Genomic DNA, 25,111 nt, shown 5'->3' on the forward strand with positions numbered 1-25,111 from the left:
TTCAAGTCAGTTGGCCTCACCAATTTGCTTGTCACAATTAGAATGCAGGGAAGCCTTTCTTGTCAAAATTAGAATGCAGAGAAGCTGTTTAAGTGTTTTCTGTTATTGCGGTGGATTCATGCCTCACCCTGTCCGGTATTTCTGTACATCACAATGGAGGTCACATCATTCTCAGACACTGATCCCTCCCTGAATCTTTGTCTTTAGTCACACCCTGCTTATTCCCTTTGTGGAGTTATGGGTCCTGACCTCTTAATGCACCACTTCTATTGATTGTAGCTTGAAATTTGAGTCTTTGATGTTAGAGAACTGATCAGAATTTAGATCCCTTCAGAGACAATATTGATGAAAGCTTGGCATAATAAACTTTGTCCCTGACATGTTCTGGTCAACCCTGACAGAGAGCAAGTGACATCTGGGACTTAGAGGTGAATTTAAAGATGCTGAAGTTGATAGGTTCTCAAGAAATTTGAGTAATCTCGTTTCTCTTTTTAAGTTTTGAATGTTTATATGTGTATATTTGTATATATTAAGATATAGGGCTTGGTTTTGTGTTGTTTGAGAAGCTTTAGATGGTTACTGGAATTAATTATCTTACCCCCATGAGTATTGCGGAACAAAATGGGCCCCTTGTGACGTATCATAAAGAGGAAAATTAAATGAACGGTGTCAGTTGGTGCTGAGACAGGTGGCCGATCCACCAGAAGTTCAGGAATTAGATATGCTTTTCTTAGTCATGCATGCATATGCTGATCATGGGTTCAATCCCAGAATGCCCTTGGTTGGTGCCACTGTTCTTGGAATACACTGAAGTCGTGACAGCCAACAGCCTGGATTGCATTGAGCCAAGGCACAGTGATATAACTGAAATAGTATTCAAAGCTTCATCACACTCAACTTGTCAGTCGGCTGATTGTGTTACCCTTGTGCATTAGTGTGGATCTAGGCACTCACTCTCATCCACTTCTATCTCTGAGACTCTATGTGAGGTATTAACAGGGCAGATATCTAAGAAACTGTTTGTCTGAGATCAAGCAGTTGCGAACACTGAGCTCATAACATGACATATGTTTTCATTTACAGTTACAATACAACTTACCACAGATCACATCCTCAGAAACCTTACACATCTTCTGTCAGATAGTAAATACTTTCCTATCCAAGCAGTAGCTGTCCTCTTCTCTCCTGTATGTAAAGCACCATTGAACAGCTTATGCTAGCTAATTCGGTGCTATACAAATGTATTGTCATTATTATCATTTAAGACAAATATGTTTTTCTTCCTTGAACCAGTTTCCTGTTAAAAATATGTAGTGTTAAAATGAAAGGTGTGAAAAAGTCATGAAAAGTGCCATCCTCAGATAGGAGTGCTTAAATACAGATTACTTTTCCCAGTTGCTGGTCTACAAACAGACACAAAATCACTATTGTATTTCCTGAAAAGATGAGGTAGTTATACACATATGTAATCTTATATCAGATACTTGAGAGAAAGTATGGTTTTTTTCCTTTCACATACAGGTTTATGCAAATCTCTTCTTTGGCTTTCTCTTTTCAGTCTGCTCTTCATTGAAAGTATAGAAAGTATGAAAATGAATTTAATTCCTGATTATTATGCATTTAATTACCAGACTGTTTTATTGCACTGTTTTGTTGGCAAACAGACTGAAGAGCCATCTCAGTTAATCAAGCACAAAGCCAGTAGAATTAGATCCAGTGAAAATTGGGGACTTTTGCAGCTTGATGGAAAACTGCTTGTTAATTATCAACATGTCTGTATAAAATGCCTGTGGGAATTACGTCATACCATATTTCATCTTAGTCATCTTGATGTCGGCTTCTAATCACAGTTTCAGCTGCAGGTTGGCCATTGAGCTTCAGACAATTAATGTTGTGCCACTTAATCATGTCCTGTGTCAAGCATTCAAGCGGTGATGAATTCAACATGTTGAATTACTTCATGATGCCAGTGTCACAAAAAGAAACGGTTGGTGTCGATTCTCTGCTGAATTATCACCTACAGACGACGTTAAAATTGTAACTCGGTTTTCTTCAGTGTCACGTTATTTAAGAGAGATGTTTTTCAAGGCCGTCTTGGACATGAACAAGTCTTTTTATGTTTTGTTAGAAGCTTGTAATTGATCAAGCATTTGATCTTGTGGAGCGGAGGCAGTTTGGGGACTATTCTTTTACCATTTTTATCCTAAATATCTGAAGAAATGATAAGCCTGCAAACATGCCTTGAGAGATGAGATGTTATTTACAATATTATCTTGACAATATTATGTAGATGTATTCTCCTGGTAACAACCTGCTTCATGATTGTAACGAGTGGTGAAACCATATCATGTTCCTGCCTGTTAGAATGTGGTCTTCTTTGTGACATGTCAGTGTCCCATATCACTGTTTGAGGTGGATACAGATTTGTCTAATATCCGTCTCAGCGATTAAAACCTGTTCAACCTTTTGATCATTCTTGAATCATAATTCCTATCTGCTGTTTATTATTGTTATGAGACATTTTGTTCATGCCTCAGCGTATGTTCTAGGTCGCATGTATAACAGAAAAACTGCATCATGTACGACACATTGATTCAGTCGATTCATATCTCGTGATGATCATGATGAAAACAGTAGGATCATGCAGTAGGTATAATGATTTGTGGCAGGTGTAAGGTTATCAATTGATTTCTTGTTCCAACAATGGGTATCAGTTTCAGATGGAAATGACAGCTATCTTTCAGGTGTGTGAATAATTGATAGAACATTCACATGAGCTGTGTTCCTTGATCTCCTTTATTCCTAGCTGCATAGATTTGAAGGTTTGACACTCATATTCAGGTACTGGCTAAACCAGAAATACAGATGGAACATTTACTGTTAGATGTATCAGAGAGTAAAAATGTTTCACTTTCACCATTTTGATTCTTCGAAGTTCAGATTATTGAGATTGTGCCTTTCACATCCTGTTTGTTAAATTTATGAATTTTGTACACAGTACTCCTGTGTTTAGAAGATGGTCTCTAAAAAATTTATGAATATTTCAGTCAGCTTAAATGACACATCCTCACAGCCTTTTCTTTTATAAACAGTTGTTTTTTTTGCCCATTTGTGATGGAAATTGAACTCAATTATTCCGGGAATAAGAAGCTTTAGAATTTCACAGCTTGAGTTTGAAAAAACACAGAAATTTGTTAAGGAAGATGAAAATGTCTTCTGCATCAATAGCCTCCATGTACCCATCTGACAGTGATCGTCTGATCTTGATAGAAAGGAGAAACACACATCACCAGTTTCAATATTTGGGCTGTTTGATTCGGCGGTGTGTGGTGTTTCTGGGATGAAAGCATTATCAAATTATGAAATGCACCCTGTAGAGATGCATCCAAACAAATCAATAAATCCAAATGCCGTCTATCCTCGCTTTAACTTGAGCTGAGTGCAGTGTTCTCGTTACCGAGTCGACACTGCTGCTGCTCCTCCTCAACAAGCAACTAGCACAGCCAACCATTCCTGGTCCTAGAAAATCAATATTCCATGTAATGAATATTTATCAGCTACTGTCGGAGGGTTGTTGGATCAGTCGGCGTCAGTCTAATTCAAGCCATCTCGTGTAGTCGACTGGACAAAGGAATAGACCAGCAGTGATCATCCTACCCTGTTGTCGCATCACTTCACCCCGGTACAATGGAGGTAGGTTCCTGGTCCTACCCAACCGGTATTGTTGCTGATCGGTGGAGGGTGGAGAAGAGAATAAGATGCTTTCTCTACAATGGAACAGTTACATCTGCAGCGATGTGCTCTTCTCCTTGGATCCCTCTCCTACATGCCGAGAAAGATTTATTGGAGTTGCCGATGGAATTATACCCAGGGTTGCTCTTGAGTTACAGGTTGGATGGAAATGAAGGAATGGTGGCCGACATCTCCACTAGTTTAGCATAATGTGGAGCTGACGAAGGCAGTATGGGTTCATGGACCATGTTGCCTTGTGAGGGAGGATGGTGGTGCCAGTGCCGGTCATGCTGCTGTTGGGATCATTCTTACATGGGCTCTTCTACATGTGGTCTGAGCCGTGATGATTCCTTGTGAAATACGTTGAACCTTTGTCTTGTTGGAGTGGAATGTTACAATAGAATTACCATAATTGATACTCCATGGTGTTTAGATTGTCATAGAAATTTATTGGAATTATGAATTGAGAGCTCAATGTGGAACATCCATTCTGAAAGTGATGCAATTAGGCATTCAGTCCTAGTTTGGGCTTAGATGTCCTTGGAGAATGTTGGATGTTTTAATGTATAAGAATGTAGGTGTTGAAACTAAGTTAATTTAGCAGGAATCTGGAAAGTGTGATCCACCTACACACATGTGTGGGTTGTCAAGTAGGTCTGAACTATAATCTTCACAACTGCTAGCTGACACTCAGTCTTCACTGTCAGGGAGATGCTTGTCAGACAATATTTGTGTGGGTAGTGTAGTGGGTAAAGTGTTTGCTCACCACACTAGAGGTCAGGAGTCATTTCCTCACACATGTGTAACATGGTAGCCCCAGTTCAGGTGCTTTAGTTATATTACTGAGATATTACTGCCAAAACTTGCTTACTGGGGGTGTGTACCTTTAATTCAGTTTGTCCACATGTCCCATGGTTTGAAAAAAAGGTTCCCAGTCTTTAGATGAAGGTCAACCTTGTCAACACAGGATGTGCCAGATCAGATCACCTCAGATGATTGTCGGAAGCCATTACCTCTCATTTATATCATGTTGCTTATCATTATCCATCTGTCGCTCGTATGTAGTCAATGTCCCCAAACTCCCGTAACCAGGGATTCCAGCCCACGCAGTCTCTAGGTCAAAAGTTGTCTGACCTTTTAGGACAAGAACGAGATAAATCTGCATATTCTTACAAATTGTTGGAATTTTTCTGCTTCTTTGAACGATATTTTGTGATATACTTCAAAGTTAAGATCTTTTTTGTCTTTTCGTTATAGCAGAAGTAGTATATTGTAATTTGATAAATTGTTTGGATGGTTGACATTTTTCTCTGATTGGACAGATAATGAATTACGTGAACACAAAATTAATGTATGAATGTCAGCTTCTTATTCTGCCAATGCAACATTTTGGTATAGATGTAGTTCAGTTACCTTCATGCTTCATGAAGGCCTTAGCATCTGTCTAGACATTGCGTTGTAAGCCTTTTGAACTTACAGGTCTGCATTGGCATTAGAGTGGTATTTAAAGATATGGTGGTTTTCTGGTGATATTGCCTAAGCTTGTGAAATAGGGGGGTCATTCTAACCCTGACTGTGAGCCAACAGGCTGCTGTTTCTGGTACTGCTTCACGTCTGCCAACATGACTCATTCATCCAGCCAGTGTTATTGTCCCATGCACTGTTGTCTGTGCAGTGTCTGTTGAGTGGCTGTACTCACTGTTGAATCAATGTGTACTGGTTCCAGTACACACCGTTATTTATCATTATGTGTTGCATCAGTCAGTGCACTCAAGTATAATCTAAACTTGTGTGGTTAGGTTAACTTATGATTCTCTATGTCCAGATTTTACTGATGCTGCAGGATTAGTATGAAAAACTAGGCTGTAGGCTGAAACAGTAGATCATAGGCTCTATACAGAGACTTATGTTTTGGAATTGGATCTCAGCTCATATTAAGTAAACATAATTAAAACCATCTCCATATTCTAAGACTTAGACAAGAATGTAAATTTCTTTACAGGGCAAGATGTGAACATTGCTTCACATTCATTTTGATTTCATTAAGGTTCAAGTTTCACTTCATGGATTGAGAATGCACGTTTTGATTTGTCGTGAACATGTTTCTAAATGCTTACTTCTCTGTTTCAGAACACTAACAATCAGTCTGCTCCAAATGAGGGTCTGACATTCAGTGACAAGCGCCGGTTCTTCGAGAAGGAGATCAAGGAACAGAATGAGCCGAAAACACAAAGTAAGCGATCCAAGTGTAACAAATACTGGATGTTGAATGTTGTCAACTAGTTTCTGTGTCTTGCATCAACCTTTGTCTATTTCTAATGAGGATTTTTTAAACATACTATTGACTTCTTTGACTATTTGAAATTTCATCTTTTTAAGAATTCTGTGGATGTTACCATTACTGGTAATGAGTAAAATATGTGAAATATTATAAACTGTATATCTGTCTTAAAAACTTCTTTCACAGTGACTTGTCTCTTTGTCTTTCCCCTCTGCTTGAGTGTCTTGCTTGAAATTGATCTGTACTGTCTCAGGCAATCCATTGTAGTAGTTAGTAGTAGAACAGTAGCTAGCTTGCATGTGTGTCTCTCTGGACTTCCGGCTGAGCAGCTACTGGAGCAGACGCCACCCCATCCAACTGGCTGAGGGACGGAGAGCCAGTCAGGTTTGATTTCTCTCTGTGACACATGACAGTTAAATGATGATTAAAGATTGTATGGAGATATATCCATCTGTCCAATGACTTGTCTCAGTGCAACTTTTATGAAATCTCTGGATTTAGACAAGAAGAAACAGCATGAACAATGAACCATCAGTTCTGTTATCTGACTCTTCATCCTTTGCTTCATATGAGCATTATTGTGTGTGTGTTGGTGTGGGAGGGGGGCAGAGAGAGAGACATTCAGTATGCATATGCTGGCCACACCAGCACCATAAAGATGTGGAAGCTTTTTGACTCAAAGTTGCACTGATGACACCTATTGCTTGACACTTGTTGATTTAAGAAAGGCCAAATCCCTGACCCAATACCCATACACAATTGACATATTTCTAATTGGAATCTCCCTTTCCTAATTTCTTGCAGCAAAAAAATTTAGCTACTTGGCTGAACATGAGGTGGCAAAACTGAAACTGGAGGAGGGTGAGTTGACCACAAAACCAACACAAGACCATGACCCTCTACACTTGACCCTTTCACACTTTCACACCCATGCACTTGACCTTTCAAGGTAGTCCTACACATAACTATGTTGAACCAATTGACCCCATAAAACTTTTAAGCACAGACTTATACAAACCATTCCCAATAAAATAATTGTCAGACAGATGTATGGAAGAGTATAAACTTCAAAGTCCAAAGTTAAAAAACAGTAAAGAAAAAATATACCAAGTAAACATTGAGTATAAGTAAAAAAAATAAGTTCCTTTTTAAGAAGTAATAAGATCAATACAGTAAAGTCTGTTTCTGTCCCTGTAATGAGAGCCTTGTTGCACAAATTATTTTCTGGAGTAAATAGTGCATGATTACCTCAAGGATTAAGTAGTGATTATTTTCAAATAGAGAGCCCATTATGTATGTATTTATTCTTTAACTGTTTGAGAAAATCAAAGAGTTAACTGTCCTATTAATGAAGCAAACTTTGTAAGGGCAGCTAATCATTCAATATTTTTGAGATAGGTATTTGTTGCATGTAAGTATTTAAATAAGTTTTATTTAAATTTTAGTCGGCCCAGTGTCCCAAATATTCCAAAGATATCTCCCTGAGAAGAGTATCAACCTGCCTGACATGGATCAACCAGTATTGTTCCTGAAAATTGTATCAACCCATATAAGTAACCCTGTCTGTGGAAAAGTGTGTCTAGAACATTCCACAAATATGTCGATAGAATTGTGTATCAACATGCCCAGAGCAATTTACAAATACATTGTATGTCCCTGGAAAAGTGTATCATCCTGTGTTAACAATCCACAAATATGTCCCTGGAAAGGTGTATCAATCTGTCTAAACAGTCTACAAATATGTCCCTGGAAAAGTGTATCAACCTGTCAAGAACAATCCCCAAATATGTTCCTGGAAAAGTGTATTAACCTGTCAAGAACAATCCACAACTATGTCCCTGGAAAAGTGTATCAGCCTGTGTTAACAATCCACAAATATGTCCCTGGAAAGGTGTATCAATCTGTCTAAACAGTCTACAAATATGTCCCTGGAAATGTGTATCAGCCTGTCAAGAACAATCCACAAATATGTCCCTGGAAAGGTGTATCAATCTGTCTAAACAGTCTACAAATATGTCCCTGGAAAAGTGTATCAACCTGTCAAGAACAATCCCCAAATATGTCCCTGGAAAAGTGTATTAACCTGTCAAGAACAATCCACAACTATGTTCCTGGAAAAGTGTATCAGCCTGTGTTAACAATCCACAAATATGTCCCCAGAAAAGTGTATCAACCTGCCAAGAACAATCCACAAGTATGGCCCTGGAAATGTGTCTCAACTTGTCTAAACAGTCCACAAATATGTCCCTGGACATGTGTATTATCTTGTGTTAACAATCCACACATATGTCCCTTGAAAAGTGTATCAACCTGTCTAGAACAATCCACACATATGTACCTGGAAAAGTGTATCACCCTGCCTAGGAAAATTCACAAATATGTCCCTGGAAAAGCATATCAACCTGCCTAGAACAATTCACAAATACATCCACGTGCATTGACCAGCTCAAAATAATCCACAAATATATCTCAGGAAAAGTGTATCAGAGAAATCCACAAACATTTATGTCAAGAATCTAAATAATGAACAAGTACATCCCTGTTCAAAGTATGGATAGAGATTTGATAAATATGTCTCAGACATGGACTTGTTTGAAAACCCAGCCCAAACCTCCCAACCCAATATCAAGCTTTCTTTCAACTGAAAGTAGTATTTTGAAACTGATTAGAGGTAAATTAAGTTTTATTTTACTGTGCAGTTTTAAGGATATTTTCAGTTCCTTAAATGAGTAACAAGAATGAGTCATCTGTCAGCATTCAGCCATGACAAACTCCTCATGCAGAGAGAAGTTATTGATTACAAAAGCAGATATTGTATCACAACAGCACACATGGATTGACATGAGTATTCACTGAGTTACAAGAGCTGGTGTCATAAGAGCATTCATTAGTTCATTGGTCTACAAAAGCTTACTTAGATTAACAAGAGGATTCACTGATATAGAAGACAAAAGTGCATGTCCAAAGTCTAGCCACAGCTAGTAATTGGCTAAAAGGATTTTTATGAAAAAGAAAGGCCAATTGATTTACTGAAACAAAAAAACAACACATGTCTGAGAATTACCAGTAGCTCTTAGTAATCAATGAACATGAACTACAGGGTGTAGGTTTAGATGTGATTGAGTTACAAGTGTTATCTTTAAGTTTGTTTGTGCACTCAAGAGTACATACAAGTGGAAAAAGAGGTTTTGAGGCAATAAACATCCCAGTAACTTCCTTCTTGACGCAATGGTAACCCTATATTTTGTAAGTAATAATAATAGTTGTATCAGTTTGAAACTGCAGAAGAAGATACTCAAATCATTTGGAAAGGCTCTGGTAAAATATAATTATTGAAGATGTCACCACAGCTGATCAGGTTGAAAGTTGGTCTCTGCAAAGTTATCCTCATAAAGAATTAGAATTGTATTAAACAGGGCAGCCATGTTTACTGACAAGAAGTGCACCCAGCTCTGATTCACTTGTTACAGCTGACAGCAAGAAATTGTGCTTTTATCAAGACGTGAAGTCTGTTAAGCCAGTCTGAAAAGCAAATACATTGGATTTAGGTAATTGAAAACATAAAAACCAGAAGCAATAAAGACACAGTCAAAATGTTACAGGACATCATGTAAGCTCATTAAATATCCTAACCCTCTTTTTCTGTCTGTTGCTTACATTTCCATCTCCAGTTGCCAGTGAGCATAAAAATTACATTAATAATTCATTGTTTGAATTGATTCAAATGTTGGCTGAAAGACAACAGTACTGTCAATATTTTTATGATGAAGAACATTTCCTTTGTTTGAGAACTTTGGACATCCTTCGTTCCTTAAAGTTACATTAAGACAAACAATCTGTGGTATTTACAAAAAATGAAAACAGTGAAAAGCGTCACCTGATCAAGGGAAATAAGCCATTCTTTTGACATTCTGTCCAAATTCACTTAGATGATTTTCAGAGACTGATCTTTCTAAATGCCCTTCAAAAATTTAGAAACTGATCTTTTCAGAAAATATTGTTTATAAGTAAATCCTCTTGGTGTATAAATTCAAAATGAGAATGGTTCTCATTGTAGCTAAGTGTATGCTAAAAAAACTGGCTCTGTGGCTCAAGATTAGGTGGTTTACTGTGCAGAATTGTTTCCCTTTACTGTTTAAGCAGCTAGGTTTGGAAAACGCAGGGAACCTAGTTAACCAGGAACAATGTTTAGTAAAAATTACTGTAAGCACACTTTAATGAAAGCAACGGCTTCCCTTAAAAATATGAGACTTGAGTTTTTGGTTGTATGTTTCACATGGAAGGATATGAGCACCATGCACCAGTTAACATCTACACACAATCCATTTCACGCCCTTCCCTATGACCCAGAAGTCACCAGAACACTAGACAGCCCTCTAACACTAGCTTTCTCCAACCCACCCTTGTATTATCAGACCAAACAAGTGTCAAGAGATAGCTGTTGTGTCATTTGAGGACAGATGTTCTTTTGTGTTGTTACAAACCTGGAAATGTGTCACAGATGGGATTTCATTGCATATCTGTATTGCTGCACTGTTTTGTTCTAATCTGGGTTACCCCTCCAGCATACTAACTTGTGATATCAGAAGGACCATCCATTAGCAGAGATGCCTTTCTGAATTTATCAGAAGCACCCCGAAAAATGCATTCCGTTTTGTTTTTTTTAACAATATAACAACATTTTACATTCGCAAACACTGCTGCGGAGTACTGCAAACTGAAAACTGATTTCAGTTGTAAAAGGATGTCCACATGTAAGGGCATTGAAAAGTTGCATTCATTGAGTTTGAGGACATTGCTAATTTTTTTTTTAATGTTAAGGAGCTCATATTCCTAATTGCTCCAATTTTGGGGTTGGCGCCTCTGCATTAGTTAGCCAGAGCAGTACTTAAAGGAAATGATTTTGCACCTGGTTTTGCACCTGGTTTTGCACCACCTCCAACAGACATGCTGGATGTTTTAGGAAAATGTATTGTGAAAAAGAATTGTTATTATTTTGTCCAAATTTCTGTTTTGTCTCCAGGAAAACGTTACAATTGTTTGGTTGGTCTTGAGGGAATGTAAACCTGCTTAGTGCACATCCCCCATGGTCATTGATTGTAGCAGAGATATTGGAATTTGTCAACAAAATCTTGTCACACCTAGAACTAGGCTTGATTCTGTAGTTAGATTCATGGTTCAATGTGTGAAACTCTTATGTACATATGATCTGACCTGAAAACAGAACCAAGGCTAGAACCAAATAATTCTTACAAAGCTCCTACCTCTTACATCATTACAAGCTTTCTATGTATGCCTAGTGGAAATGTTGCCAGTTTTGGAGATATATACTCTGTGGCCCACTACATCCCTATCATCGTGATGTTTTGTGAATAGTTCCATCTGAACCAGTCCAAATGAGCCTTATTTTAAAAGGACTGTTTGACATGGGTTCTGTGAAGCAGATCCGTGTTGGTAGGGAGGGAATCAAGTGTTTATAGTGGTCGAACAAGCAGTAAAAACAGTATTACATACTAGACATTACAGGTAGCATTCACAACTCATTTTAGTGTCCATTGCAGTTGAGCAATGCAGCTTCACTTATTGTCCAAATCACCAGGGCCTCATTTCACAAAGCTCTCGTAAGGCTAAGGTCTCGTAACTTTTCTCGTAGCATCTGTACCTGGCATACTGTAACATAGGAGGTGCAAAGGCTACGAGAAAAGTTACAAGACCTTAGCCTTACGAGAGTTTTGTGAAACGGGGCCCTGGTTAACAAAGACTAGTCCTGTCACTAACATGCCTTATATATAACAGTGTCTTGTCCCGGGCTTGTGATTGTGTTAAAGATATGGCTTAGAGATCAGGAAAAGTCTGTGAGCCAACCCAAATGTCTGCTTGTGTAGTAGCCTAGCTAATGCTTGTGGTGTGTGGATTACTAACTGCTTGCCTTTCTTCCTCTCTCTCTTCCTCGCTAACACAGAGAAGAAAACAGCGGATATGTCACAGGAGGAGATCCTCTCGTTTGTTACAGGCAGCATCGCCACAGAGATCTCGGGAGACCAGGATTACGGCAAAGTCCTTGCAAGGTAGGTAACTCAATCTTCATTAGTGGCTAGTGATTGTCCGAACATTGTTTGTGGAGTCAGTAGTTGAAGTGTGACTGAAAAGTGGATGTCTATTCATATAGAAAGACAGTTTGCACAGTTTTTTGAGCAGGTGTGAAGTTTCACATCATTTTGTGCAAGGTGAATCATACATAACTTTATTTGGGGGTTGATAGGAAACTGTCAAGGAAATGTGCCGTTGATTTTTGAAAGGAGTTATTGTGAGGTTGAAATCCCATGTTATTAGAAATAAATCCTATTCTGTATAATAGAAATGAAATATTGTAGGTATTAGGTGGTGGTAACAGCTCTGCTCCCATAATGTCTTACGTGCAGTTTGTGTATGGTTAGTCTTCATGTTCATGATGGTATTCATTCCAAGTGTATGGTTGTACATGTATTCACTTCCAATACAATTCTGTGTTGTGTAATGTTGGGTAGAGAATCAGTACATATTGTTTTCTAGGTACCAGCTGGCTTTTGTTGTTTGAACGTTTTCATTGTCACATGTTGTGATGGGCGTAGGGAAAGATGGAAATGAATCAGATCCATTTTATACAACAACTTTTTGGGTTATCATGGTAATTCATATTTGCACAGGCTCAGTGTATCTTTGAAACTAGTAGGTCACTGATTAGGTCAGTTTTCAGAGAGTTTAGTTGTCTGGTAAGTTCTTTATATGGATAGTTTTGAGATTGTTTTCATTCAGTTTGTATTCAGTAGAGGACATAGTTTGTGTTTCATACTGCAATATTGTCACTACCTGGATGAAACATACGCAGACCAGTCCCATATGTATGCAGGTGCTTGTTCTCAAGGTGATAACATGTTATCATCACAATACCGTGATTTAGTGCCTGTTCAATGCCTTAAACTCCACACTGGCAACTTGCCTGAATCCACAGAATTGTTTCTAGATGTACATGAATATATATGATCAGATCATACAATGTGTTAATATAATAATCAAGTTTATATTGAAGTAAGTAAAGTAGCAACATGTTACAAAATGTGTACACATCTGAAAGGTTCCATCCTGTCGAATGTTTAAATAGACAACAGTCCAACTCGCCTAGTGGCACCAAGAGTTGTATACTCCCCAGGGAGTTGAGATTGATGATGCAATGTAACATTGAGATTGACATCCAGTGATCGAGGGAAACAAATATCAATGCCTTGAGCAAGCACTAGTTGCATGGATATGTGCGCTATATAAATATCCAATAATAAAAAATAATAATAAAGGCATTTCATTTCTTCTGAATATCCAAACAATAATTGTTAATTTGCAATGAACATTCAGGCATTATTTCCGTCCACTCAAAGAGGTATATATTTCTTTGATCAGTTCAACAGTTGTTTCCATATATTTTGAATGGGAAATTTAGTGTGCAGATATACCCTGTTACAACTGAACAGGTCAGTGTTTACGGCTCAGATGGTTGTGGTTTTAGGTAGCATTGACATCGTCAGTGTAATTCAGATGATAGATCAAGTGCTCTGAGGTGTTTGGTTTTTGGAAGAGGAATGGTCACCTGTGTTCTTATCATCCTTCATTGTTGTGATGAATAATCCTCCATTGTTGTTTGTTTTGAGATGTTGCAGTGCAGCAGTTTCTGTTCAAACATAAACATGTATAAAAATGTGTGATGTTTCTTTGTTGCCAGTCTTGACCCCCGGAGGTAAATCATAGTATCTTGTCACGTGGTTGTTCTCTCATGTGCATGTGTGTGTGTGTCTATCAAGCCCAGTTTGTTTTCCATTTTCAGAAGTTGCTAGATGATTTCTTTGCATGTTGTTAGCTTTGAACACAATATTTCTTTTGTTTGAGCACAGTTGACTATTTTTTGCAGACAGTCTTCATATTTCTGTTAATGCTTCTTTGATTTTATTTGCTGTGAATGTGGAATGAGATTTTGTCAATTTGCATGAAATCTCAATGATAGCTGTGCATGACCTCAACACCCACTCTCTTTCCCCGTTACTATGGTTACATGACCCACATCTCAGGAAACTGTATCAAGATAATGGTCTTGTTCCTGTATCCCGTACCATTACACCTTAAATACACACACGTCAGCGCCAACACCCAAACCCATAGAGGCATCCATACCTATATCACTATCACAGATACCTGTCCATAATCCCCACATTTCAAAACATTGTTATAAACAGCCCTATCAGTAATTCCAACTCAACATTTCAGCTTAACATCCACGCCCTGCACCTCAACCCCCACCCCCACCCCACATGAGAACTTCATACAAACCCCCTACTCCTCATCACTGTCCTATAAGTCTGCCCTAACACCCTCACTCACACACCCACTTTGATTGTTTCCTCTTCACTGCTTGTTTTTTCCGTACCAGCATGTGGGATATAGCTGTTTTGTCTTTTTCCCTACATTGTGTATAGTTCATGTTAAGGAAAACATAAATGTGTGGTAGAATGATGCTAGTGTTACTACAAATAATGCGCCTATTTTGTGTCTGTGTATGTAACATGATGAGACCATTGTGTTAATACATTTACTATTTATACAGGTAGATACTTGGTCTTCCCTACTGATATATTAGCATGCATTGATTATTCAAATGCTTTTCTGTATTTTGTAGATTAAAAAAAAATAAACTAACCTAAAATAAAGTACTATAACTAAAATGAAACTAATTATTCTCAAATTGTATTAATGACCGGTTATACCTACTGCCTCATTTTTTGTCCGATACTAAATTATAACATTAGAAACACCTAAATATATTGAGTATTTAGTAACATTATTTGTTGGGAAAATATCACTGACGAAATAGCTGTGTCTCTGTTGTGCTGCACAATATCCCAACTGGGATGTCTTCAGATTCTCAAATAATTAACATCAATCCAGAACTTTCACATTTATTCTAGATGTATTTTAAAACTCTTTTTACACCAAAAGTATGCTTTGGGCGAAGGTTGGGCTTTCTGCTTTCACTGCTTCCTGAATATATGACTTTGGGATGATGTGTTGAAACTGGAATGAAAATACTGTGAACCTGCTTTCTACCAGTTATCCACCAGGGGGCGGGGTTGTAAGAACAGCAAAAGCCGAACGTCGGCTCTCAGATCGGGTCCAACTGGAAGGTGGCAGCCCACAGGAAGATGGGGAGAAATTATCACCAGCCGAGGAGCGGGAACTACAGGCAGAGAAACGAGCTGCATGGAGGAAGGCTAGGTGTGTGAGGCATAGGACCTGTGTTGTATTCAACAAGAAAATGTATACCAAAAATATCACTTGATGAAAGCTAGGTTCTCATACTACTACAATAACAAATAGGTGTGGCTTAATGAGTAAGATAATTTAAATAAAAGAAATCAACCATCAGTACATGCAAAAATAAAACGAATATTGTTAATTGGTGAAGTTGAAAAGATTTTTTTTTTTTATTATTATTATTATTAGTTTGTTAGTTCATGTTGTATGGTCCGTGTATGTGTGTATTGTGCTAGGATGTCGTGAGGAAGTGGACAAGATATGTTACTTCAGTAGCATCATCAGTCACATGATTGTCACATGATCAAATGTATGCATGTCACATGATCACGTTTGTTGTTTATGTTTGTTTTGGTGATGTTTTTGCCAGGGTTTTGTTTGACATGTCCATATGCTCCCGTCTTGTTCCGATTTGCTTATGAAGGAATGAACACAACCAATTTTAAACCAACAGTTCCACCAGTATTATTCACAGTGCACAATCACCTGTCCCTGACCCAACATAATGGTCTAGTATGATGCAGCCAAAATGTAAAGCATCACATTTAACATTTTATTAATTTCTTTATCAAAATCTTAAGTTAGGAAACTCCATAGATGTTCTTGGAAAATTTATATGTTTCGGATGTCTGTAAAATATCCGTCATGTATTTTAGAGCAACAAAATGTTCAGTTATGTATATTAGCTTGAGTTAGGACACCTATGCTGTCCACAGACAGTAACGTGGTTGAGTTCGTGTATGTTCGTGATAGCCATGTTTTGGTAGATCCCACATGGTTGTGTATGTGATGTTGCAGGATGAAGTCACTGGAGGCAGATGCTGTTCGCGCCCAGGCTGTGATTGCTCGTGCGCAGGAGATGTCCAAAGATACAACGACAGCAACATCAGGTTCTACACTGTCAACAGTTGACATAGCATTTGCCGGTGAGTCACTTCACCATTGCAGATTGGGATTAGTCTGTAGAATGCATTAATAGTCTAATGAGCTTAGATACAATCTTTTTTTTTTTTTTTGGCTTCTTTTTTCTTTTCTTTTTTTTTTCCCTCCAAAAATGTTGCATATAGATTTTTACTGTAATTTATTATTCATTGTTTGGTAAATTTGCTATTTGCCATTTTGATATCATATTTCTTCCAAGCATATTAAGACAAGTAACCTAATGGTAGGTTTGTCTGTGAGTTGCTGAACAACATTCTTGGCAATTTTTCCATAATTATTATGTTTATGAAAGGTAAAGATGTGTAAACATGTAACAGTATTTTCATAGATTAGTTAATTGAATTTCCAAGTATTATCATTGTAAGACACTTTTGATAAGTCATGTAGTGGGGAGATTCACTGTCTTGTTACAGCAACCCTTTATACAATGGAAGCCCATCTTTCTGTGACCTGCCCCCAAATTAACAATATTCAAGAAAAAGTAGCATGTTATACATCTTATTTCCATTTTGTCTTCTTGTGACAAGAGTGTCATATTGAGTTTCCCCGGTTTTACCATTATCATTATTAGTCATTGCAGCATTTGGCAAGGGATACAGTCATTGTCATTGTAATAAATTCTTCACAAGATACTATCAGGTCCTGTTACAGAAATGTTCAGATTTGATTGTCCTATACACAATACAATTTCATAACTCTACAGTACCATGAACTTTCTGCAAGGACCTTTGAAATAATTATTGGGACCAATAAATCCCTAGTTTTGCTTGGCAAGGTGAAAAAGGTAGAAGCCTTGTTGGAATACCTTTCAAACAGAAGGTATTTCATGTAACATTTATCGTGGTCTTTATGAATTTCAAACACTGATGGGACCGGTGGGGTGGCCCATTGGTTAAAGCGTTTGCTCTTCAACCCATGTTTGATTCCCCACATGGGTACAATGTGTGAAACCCATTTCTGGTGTCCCCCACAGTGATATTGCTGGAATGTTGCTAAAGGCGACAACTCATTCATTTTGCTGATGTTACATCACACTCGATCAGCACGTTTATATTGACACCATAAATGGGTATCTTAAGTCGAACAGCACAGGATAAGGTGTTTTTTGCCTGACGTGAGAATAGTCAACAGATATATTACTCTGAAGAAGTAATCATGAAAGTTGGGACAACATTGTGAAACGTGGCCTTTTATCAAGGGTTGTCTGCACTCCTTTTCTTATGTCAGCTGGTAGTGTAACTTTTATGACTAATTCATCTCTTCAAAGAATATATGTAAGAAATCAAATCTCAGTTAGCTTCTGTAATATTGATTGGGATTTGTGATCATGTGATTGCATTGATAATGCCTGCATTACGAAAAGGGATTTGCATGTGCAAGCAGTGAGGATAATGTAATTCAGGATGTTTGTTGTTGTGTGCTGTGAATTTTGTGATTGATATGTTTGCATAAAAACGATCTGTGATTTCATTTGCTGGTTGCTGCATGTTTTTAAACTGTACAGCGCAAACCTGTCATCATCAGACAGTTTGAATTACACAGACTTAACAGCATACACCATGCAAACAATTCATGTTTCTGGAAAACAGCAGTTACTTCCCCTTAATATTGACCAGCAACATCCATGGGAATCGACCTGAGAACCTATCCTGGAATTTGTGAGGGATTACAATTGTTTGATTGTTTTCGGATATGTGAGTGTCAATAACAGTGTCACCTTGACCCCCACAATCTTGCTACAGATGAGGACGAGGAAACAAATCACATGGGTCAGAACGGGGAGCACTCTTCTCAGGTTGGTTGAGATCCTTCACATGGGTCTGTAGTTCTACTCAAATATTGGTTACAGCCTGTAATACCACTCACTCAACATACAGCCTGGCACAACAGAGGGACACATCTACATTGGCCTCTATTGATTTAATGGACAAACAAATCTTCCAGATAGGTGATCAGAAAAAGAACTCAAACAAAGCTAAACATTTTAGGGGATATCATTAAAGGGTCAGGCTGATAAGAAATTTTCCCATGAATGGAATAGATGGCTGAAAAGATTCAAACCTCAGACATTTTGTTCCAAGTTGTATGTTGAGAAAAGAACCAACATTAATCAGCAACACAATGAACTCTACTGACAGAAATAACACATAATATAGCATGTTAAGTTAACTGCATGGACAATTTCTTGTTTCTCACTGCTGCTTTCAGATTCTTTTAGTCCATATTGAGAGTTGTGCAAAATTCGAAATTAATTGTTTGAAATAACTGAACATAGCTGAAGTGAGAGACAAGATATTGATTTGCTTGAGTTAAGCGTAGTTTTGACATGAGTATCGTGTAAAGATCATAGAACTCTCTTCTTTTCATTATGTTTTAGCTATGTTAGTGTTGTGCATGTCAGTGCATCATGAGTAACGTAAGATGAACATTATTCATGATCAGGGCTACAGTATGTTCCTATTTAGCCCTGAATTAGCATTTCATGGCAGAATATTGAAAGTATCACAGTTGCTATTTTGTTTGTACTGCTCTATGCTTCAATAGCTGTTATTAACACCACTCGGGCTGAAAAAGAGTAACAACATGGCCAGAATGATGCATGTCAAGCTCAGTTATTCTCCAATATTGGCATATTGATTTTCCCTTTAAACAGCTTATCCAGTCATTAATCTGAGAACTGAACTTTAAGAGGCCAGAGTTACACTTTTTAACCCTTGCTGATTTCAATGCTGCCCTTTCATGATAATTCACACATACTTTCTGAGAGCATAATTACTAATGTCTGCAAAACACTCAGTGCCTTCTCTCCTTGTAGCATTAGAGTAGATCACCATGAAGAATGTACACTCACCAAATGCCACAAGCCATGCAGAATGTATTTAATTAAATGAAGTATTTGGAAAGTTTCAACAAAAACCGACTGTTTTCTTTGCACAGACCAGGTTGCCTAGCAACCTCGGCAGCCATCTTGTTGTAGTGAGTAAAGAGGGAGACACAACAGTTGAAGAAAATACCCGTGTTATTGATGAAAAAGTTCAAACAAAGACTGAGGAACATTTTGATGAGCAAACTGGCAAAATGTCATTTCAAACTATTCAAGTGGTAGAGAAAATTGTCGAACATGAGGTATGAGATTACGTTCACCGCATGCCCTGCTGCACGTTGCCCAAACCCGTTGTCATGGGAAATATATTTGACTTGGGCTCCACTGTTTAGTTTAAGCTTCTGGATTGGCCTGGGCAACATTTGGTTAGACTTCTGGCTTGGGTGTCTTCTGATCATGGTAGTAGTGTAGCTGTCACTCTCAGTTGACCTTCTATATTTCTCCTTGTTAAGATATTCGTCAGTTAAACGTAGTTATATTCGTCAGTTTAGTGAATGAAACAGTTCATCCTGCTAAATTCTAATGTCCTGGTGTGGGTATAATATGTCAGGTAATTCTTGGTGTAGATGAGTTAGATGTGCCATAATAGGTCTACTCCATATTGGAGAAATCTGGATATAAAATCAACTAACACAAAAGTGGTGACCAGATTCTCAGTTCAGAATCAGCAGTATTCGAGTGAATTTTCTGACCACACCATGCTTTAGATTTATTTCTCTGTATTTTGTATGGCCTTCAGTTTTAAATGCATGTTCAGAATGACCAGTGAATTCTTGACTCAGAATCAAGTGCAAGAACAGTAGCAAGATGTCATTATGGTTTAACGCTGTGTGTTGGCATATAGTAACTTCTACCAGTTAGTTCATAGTGACGGGTCCACACCTCTGGATTATGTTGGATTCTGTATCATGAAGAGAACAATTTACATCTATACTTAAGTTCTGGTGATTGCTTTTTCTGATTTTTTTTTTATATCATTTCTCTCTCTCTCTCTCTCTCTGTTTGTGTGTGTGTGAGTGAGTGAGTGATCATTATGATATTTGTTGGTTAGTGTAGTGGTTTTGGCGTTCGCTTGTCATGCTTAAAGCCCATGTTTGATTTCTTGCATACTACAATATATTTTGGGGTTCCACAACTTGATACAGGCAGAATATTGCTGAAAGCAATATAAAACAGTAATCATGAGCACTTTTTGAGCCAAACCCTGCATTTTTATGAAAAGTAAAATGTGTTAAGAGAGCGATTCCATGTGGAGGAGTTATCTCCTCAGTAGTGTTGATTCCAGTTTTTGTTCATGAAGGATAGAGAGTTAACTGTTGATAATTCTACTACCTTCCACAGTGTAGCTTTGTGTTGTCAATCTGCACTTGTGTTGCACATCAGGGCTCGCTTGCACAAAACAGTCTTGGCAGTAGAATTATTGTATATCATTCAGATAGGAATTAGCACAAAATGATTGTGGGGCAAGAACATTGTAAGGTACAAATAAAACTGGCATCTGATTGAACCATTTTTTAAGTAGCCAAGATCGTAGTTGTCTGTGAAATAGCAACAAAATAGCAACAAGTCAAACATTTCCTTTGTGGGGGTGAATTTTTGCTGAACACCTCAACAACAGAGTGGAAACAGTCTGGGTATGTGCACCATGATATGACAACAGTACTTAGGTGTTGTGTTTAACAAATTTGTGCCTCTGTTGTCACAGTTAAGATCTATGGCTTGAATCAAGTTCTCTTAAAATTGTGCAAGGATCAGTTTGTGCATGTGGAGAAGCACAATTGTAAAGTGACAGCAGAGTTGATAGTAGTGGCCTGAGACTGTTCTGTGCAAATGAATCCAAGTTTTTACATTTCATCCACTTTGTGTTGCAAGATAACTGACTGCTGCTAGATAGCTTGAATGTAGCTTGTTTGTGTGCTTGTTTCTGTAAGATTCCTCTTGTCACAGGTTGTGTTGTGAGGAGTTAATGACATTGTCTCTGTTGTACAGGTGGAAGTAACCAAGCAGCAGATTTATGAAGTAAACCTCCAGCAGTCGCCTGTATCTCGCTACAACATCACAGGCGGCAAGCGGTAGGTGCGTAATTTTCATGGAACATCTTGTTTTAGTATGCTTTAATTCAGTACCTCTCTGAGCAGGAACGGAACCCTCAGCAAAAGGGTCAGAGAGAATGTAATGAAAAAAAGGATGTTTGTAATAGGAGATGGGAGTCTGTTGCAGGTTGGAGAGGGGAGGGGTGGTGTGGCTGCTGCAGGTTGTTGAGGTGATTTGGTTGTGTGGGGAAAGAGGTTATAAAATGTGAATCTTTGTAATCTGCTACAGTAGGTGATGGATGGCTGTTGCAGGGTGGGATGGGTTCAACTAGGAATAAAAGAAGAGGTAGATAGAAGATGAGCTGTGATGCTGTGGTTTTATGAGTGAGTGAGTGAGTTTAGTTTTACGTCGCACTTAGCAATATTCCAGCTATATGGCGACGGTCTGTAAATAATCGAGTCTGGACCAGACAATCCAGTCATCAACAACATGAGCATCGATCTACGCAATGGGGAACCGATGACATGTGTCAACCAAGTCAGCTAGTCTGACCACCCGATCCCGTTAGTCGCCTCTTACGACAAGCATAGTCACCTTTTATGGCAAGCATGGGTTGCTGAAGGCCTATTCTACCCCGGGACCTTCACAGGTCTGTGGTTTTATGGGATAGAGGGCTCGGATGATACCTGGATATCAAGTGGCGTAGTTAATATTGTGTACTCAGGTTACTATCATTGCTACATGTATATTACTCAGTACACTTATAATTGTACCATCTTTCACACAAACTGAATATTAATTAATATCAATTGTGTAGATTGATGCTCATGCTGTTCATCACTGGATTGCCCAGTCCGGACTTGATTATTTACAGACCACTTCCATATATCTGGAATTTTGCTGAATTCAGCATAAAATTAAACCCACTCACTTATTTTAAGTTCAGATGTAGTGTAGGAATATACAGTATCTTGTGTACTGTATAAATGATGTTTGAAAACAAATTATATTTGTGTTGTACAAAGTGGATATATTTTTGCTAATTGTTTGAATCCTGTTTCAGGTGAATGCTAACTCTGACGCTGCCACAATCAGGGACATGTAGTTTGCCCAGCTCCTTATCCCGGTCTGTGCCCAGTAGCCCAGCTCCTTACAACGGTCTGTGCTCCTTGGCCTGTGTGAGCTGTCAGGGCACATTCCAACTTCAGGCTAGACACCTCTATATCAATCATACCTGTATCTCTTCAGATTATTAACCATAGAACCAGGGTGTGTTCGATTGGTGCATCGCGGGCCAAGGTTAACTCAACACACATATATATACAAACATCATTAATCACCTAAGTGCTATTTCTCATTTTATATACGTTCATCACAAATAGCTCAAAAATAATTATTATAATATTATGTACAGGTAATCAATTGATCTACAGACTAACCTATAGCACAAGTTATTGTTTCTGCAATGGTTTTATCATGTAGATAGATTTTGTTCGGTTAACCTTGGACCTGGCCTCACCAGTCCAACACAGGCTGTAGAATTAACTGGATCTGCTTGACCAAGCCTGAAGGAGCAGTAATGTTAAGTTGATGTAAGATACTGTATTGGCTGGGGACTGTTACTATGGTGATGTTGTATGTTTGGTTGTGATTATCAGTACAATGCAAATTTGCCTTTGTTACACATCAAGTAGCTGTGGTTATATGTGACTTTCAACTTGAACTAATTCAGATTATTTGTAAATTTGGAGATTTACGTGTTTTTGTAGCTTTAAGTTGAGATTGTTCTGCCTATGTTGGTTTGTTTACAGCAGTTTACATATCAGAACACAAACTGTGTGTATGAATTGAGACAGGAGAGATATGCATGTAGAATTGAAACAGTAAAAGTGCAATAATATTTTAACTAATCCATTTTACCACACCATGAATGTGTTACTTTTAAAGATTCGGAGATGGAACATATTATTCCATGTGTAAGACATTTTAAACAATGTGTGTATAATCTACTGATGGTTTATATGTAACACACTAGTTGTTTACATAATGTTTATTGACAATTATTGTACAAAGTGTTCACCAAGACAATTGAACATAGGTGTTACTAACTATATTTAAAAAAAAGACCCAAAACATTGACTCCTGTCTGAGTGCACATGTTGTAGCATTTGGGCAGAATAGGATACACAAAAACAGAAATCGTATTAAAGACTTGGTGCCAAACTGTTGTCCTCTGTCATCTCAGTGTCCATCTGTTCCTTGTTTGTCCAGCTGCCTGACCCACCTTGTCCTACATCCAGATCATTCCTTTCTCTCAGAGCAAACAACCCTTCCCACCTCCCTAGGGGACAGCATTTTGGTGGGGAGAAGATCCTGTTTCCTTCTGCCTCGTTAAGTGTACAGATTTGTTGCTTGTAGCATTTTGCTGTGTATATATTTAGTTCCTTTATTGTCCAGACCTTTTTAGTTACTGTTTAACTTATGAATACATGTTTTATACAGTTTTATTATTGGTACCATTTAAGATGTTGCGATTCTTCATTCCCAAGTTTTAGTCTTTGTAGTTTACACATTTTATCTCACACACTGACTGCATTGGCCAACATTTGAACTAAGTTATCAAGGTTGACAGCATGTTTAAGCTTATTATTTTATTCCTTTCTACTCTTATACTAACTTAGCAACTTATAGCCTATTGGCATCTTAGAAGTCACAATTGAACTTCCTCTTCTTTTGACCTGTGTAAATTAAGTATGAATTGTAAAGCAATCCAGTTGAACCCAAATTCCATATGTTCATGGTCCCTGCCTGTGGCACAGTGTTGATGGCAGACGTGGGGAGTGTATGCAAGTAGCCAATCGTCATCTCTCTTTCATGTTTATATCCTTGTTGATATCATGCGTATTGCCGTCACAACATGCCATACAAGTCATATCATTGGAGTGTAAAATTTGTACAAAGCGTTAACTGTGCTTGTGGGAGGGCTGGCTGTTTATATATTTGTGGGTTGGGGGTGTGTATCTAACTTCAGTAAACATCTTGCCTCAATCGTGTGCTGCAGCGTTTTGTAATTATTCAACCTGTCAGTGCTGTTGTTAACTGGCACAGTTGGTACAGTGGTAGAACAGAGAGGGTATGTTATTAATTATTCATGACACTGCTAGACTGTAATGACTTTGTTCATGCTTCCTCAGAATTATTACCTGGGTGGAAAAAAAAGACATTCAGACTGTATCACATTGAAAACCCTTTCTTTTTCCTGTTGCCATGGTTACAAATTTCATGGTTTTAGAAACCACATTGTTCACCCTGATAATTCTGTGATCATTCTGATTTTAAGCATCTCAACCAGAGAGCTGAGTTGAGGTGTGTCTGGCTTGGTCATGTTATATGATTTTATTTTTTAATATTGCTTTGTATTCAGTTCTTATTTTTATGTTCAGTTTTAATGAAATCATTTCCTTTAGAATTCATTCGCATTGGCAAGTTATAATTTTCACGGCCAGTATTTTTGCATTCATCAATAACAAGTATCATTTTTTTATAACGATGAACATACAATGTGTCACAATATTTTATTGTTATATAACAAAAAATTGCCCCCCAAAAACATGCTTTTGCCGCTGGGATTTTATGAGTGAAAGGTTTAACCTTGGCGCTTTATGACATTATCATGCTACATTCACCAGCCACACTAACCTCACCTCAGCTCTTGCTAGTCTCTGCGTGTGTGAGAGAGACAACTTAGTGACGTGTTTATCATGTTACATTAACCATGTTTTACCGCCGACTGTCATGGGTCGACCTCTACTGCCTTTTGTACATTTCACTCATGAAATAAAAAGGATCTATACATTATATCAAACACTTCTTTGTTTTATTTGTAGACTTTGTTAAATTAG

General features: G+C 38.0%; 1 protein-coding gene across 16 annotated transcripts in view; it reads left to right on the forward strand.

Moving 5' to 3' along the window:
* LOC137277665 (protein scribble homolog) overlaps window positions 1-25,067 on the forward strand; it is a 112,834-nt gene extending 87,767 nt beyond the window's left edge. For 6 of the 16 annotated variants that reach the window (XM_067809519.1, XM_067809517.1, XM_067809524.1 and 3 more), the window contains 9 exons: window positions 5,863-5,965; window positions 6,818-6,874; window positions 11,976-12,081; window positions 13,767-13,781; window positions 15,146-15,310; window positions 16,148-16,275; window positions 18,034-18,086; window positions 21,165-21,251; window positions 22,273-25,067. In XM_067809519.1, the coding sequence (XP_067665620.1) occupies window positions 5,863-5,965; window positions 6,818-6,874; window positions 11,976-12,081; window positions 13,767-13,781; window positions 15,146-15,310; window positions 16,148-16,275; window positions 18,034-18,086; window positions 21,165-21,251 (714 nt within the window). In that variant the 3' untranslated portion in view covers window positions 22,273-25,067. Of the gene's footprint in view, window positions 1-5,862; window positions 5,966-6,817; window positions 6,875-11,975; window positions 12,082-13,766; window positions 13,782-15,145; window positions 15,311-16,147; window positions 16,276-18,033; window positions 18,087-19,228; window positions 19,418-21,164; window positions 21,252-22,272 lie in introns of all 16 variants that reach the window. The other 10 variants (XM_067809529.1, XM_067809522.1, XM_067809528.1 and 7 more) reach the window with 8 other exon arrangements.
* Window positions 25,068-25,111: the final 44 nt, after the last annotated feature.

This window comes from Haliotis asinina, chromosome 3 (assembly GCF_037392515.1).
Source record: "Haliotis asinina isolate JCU_RB_2024 chromosome 3, JCU_Hal_asi_v2, whole genome shotgun sequence".
Classification (NCBI taxonomy): domain Eukaryota; kingdom Metazoa; phylum Mollusca; class Gastropoda; order Lepetellida; family Haliotidae; genus Haliotis; species Haliotis asinina.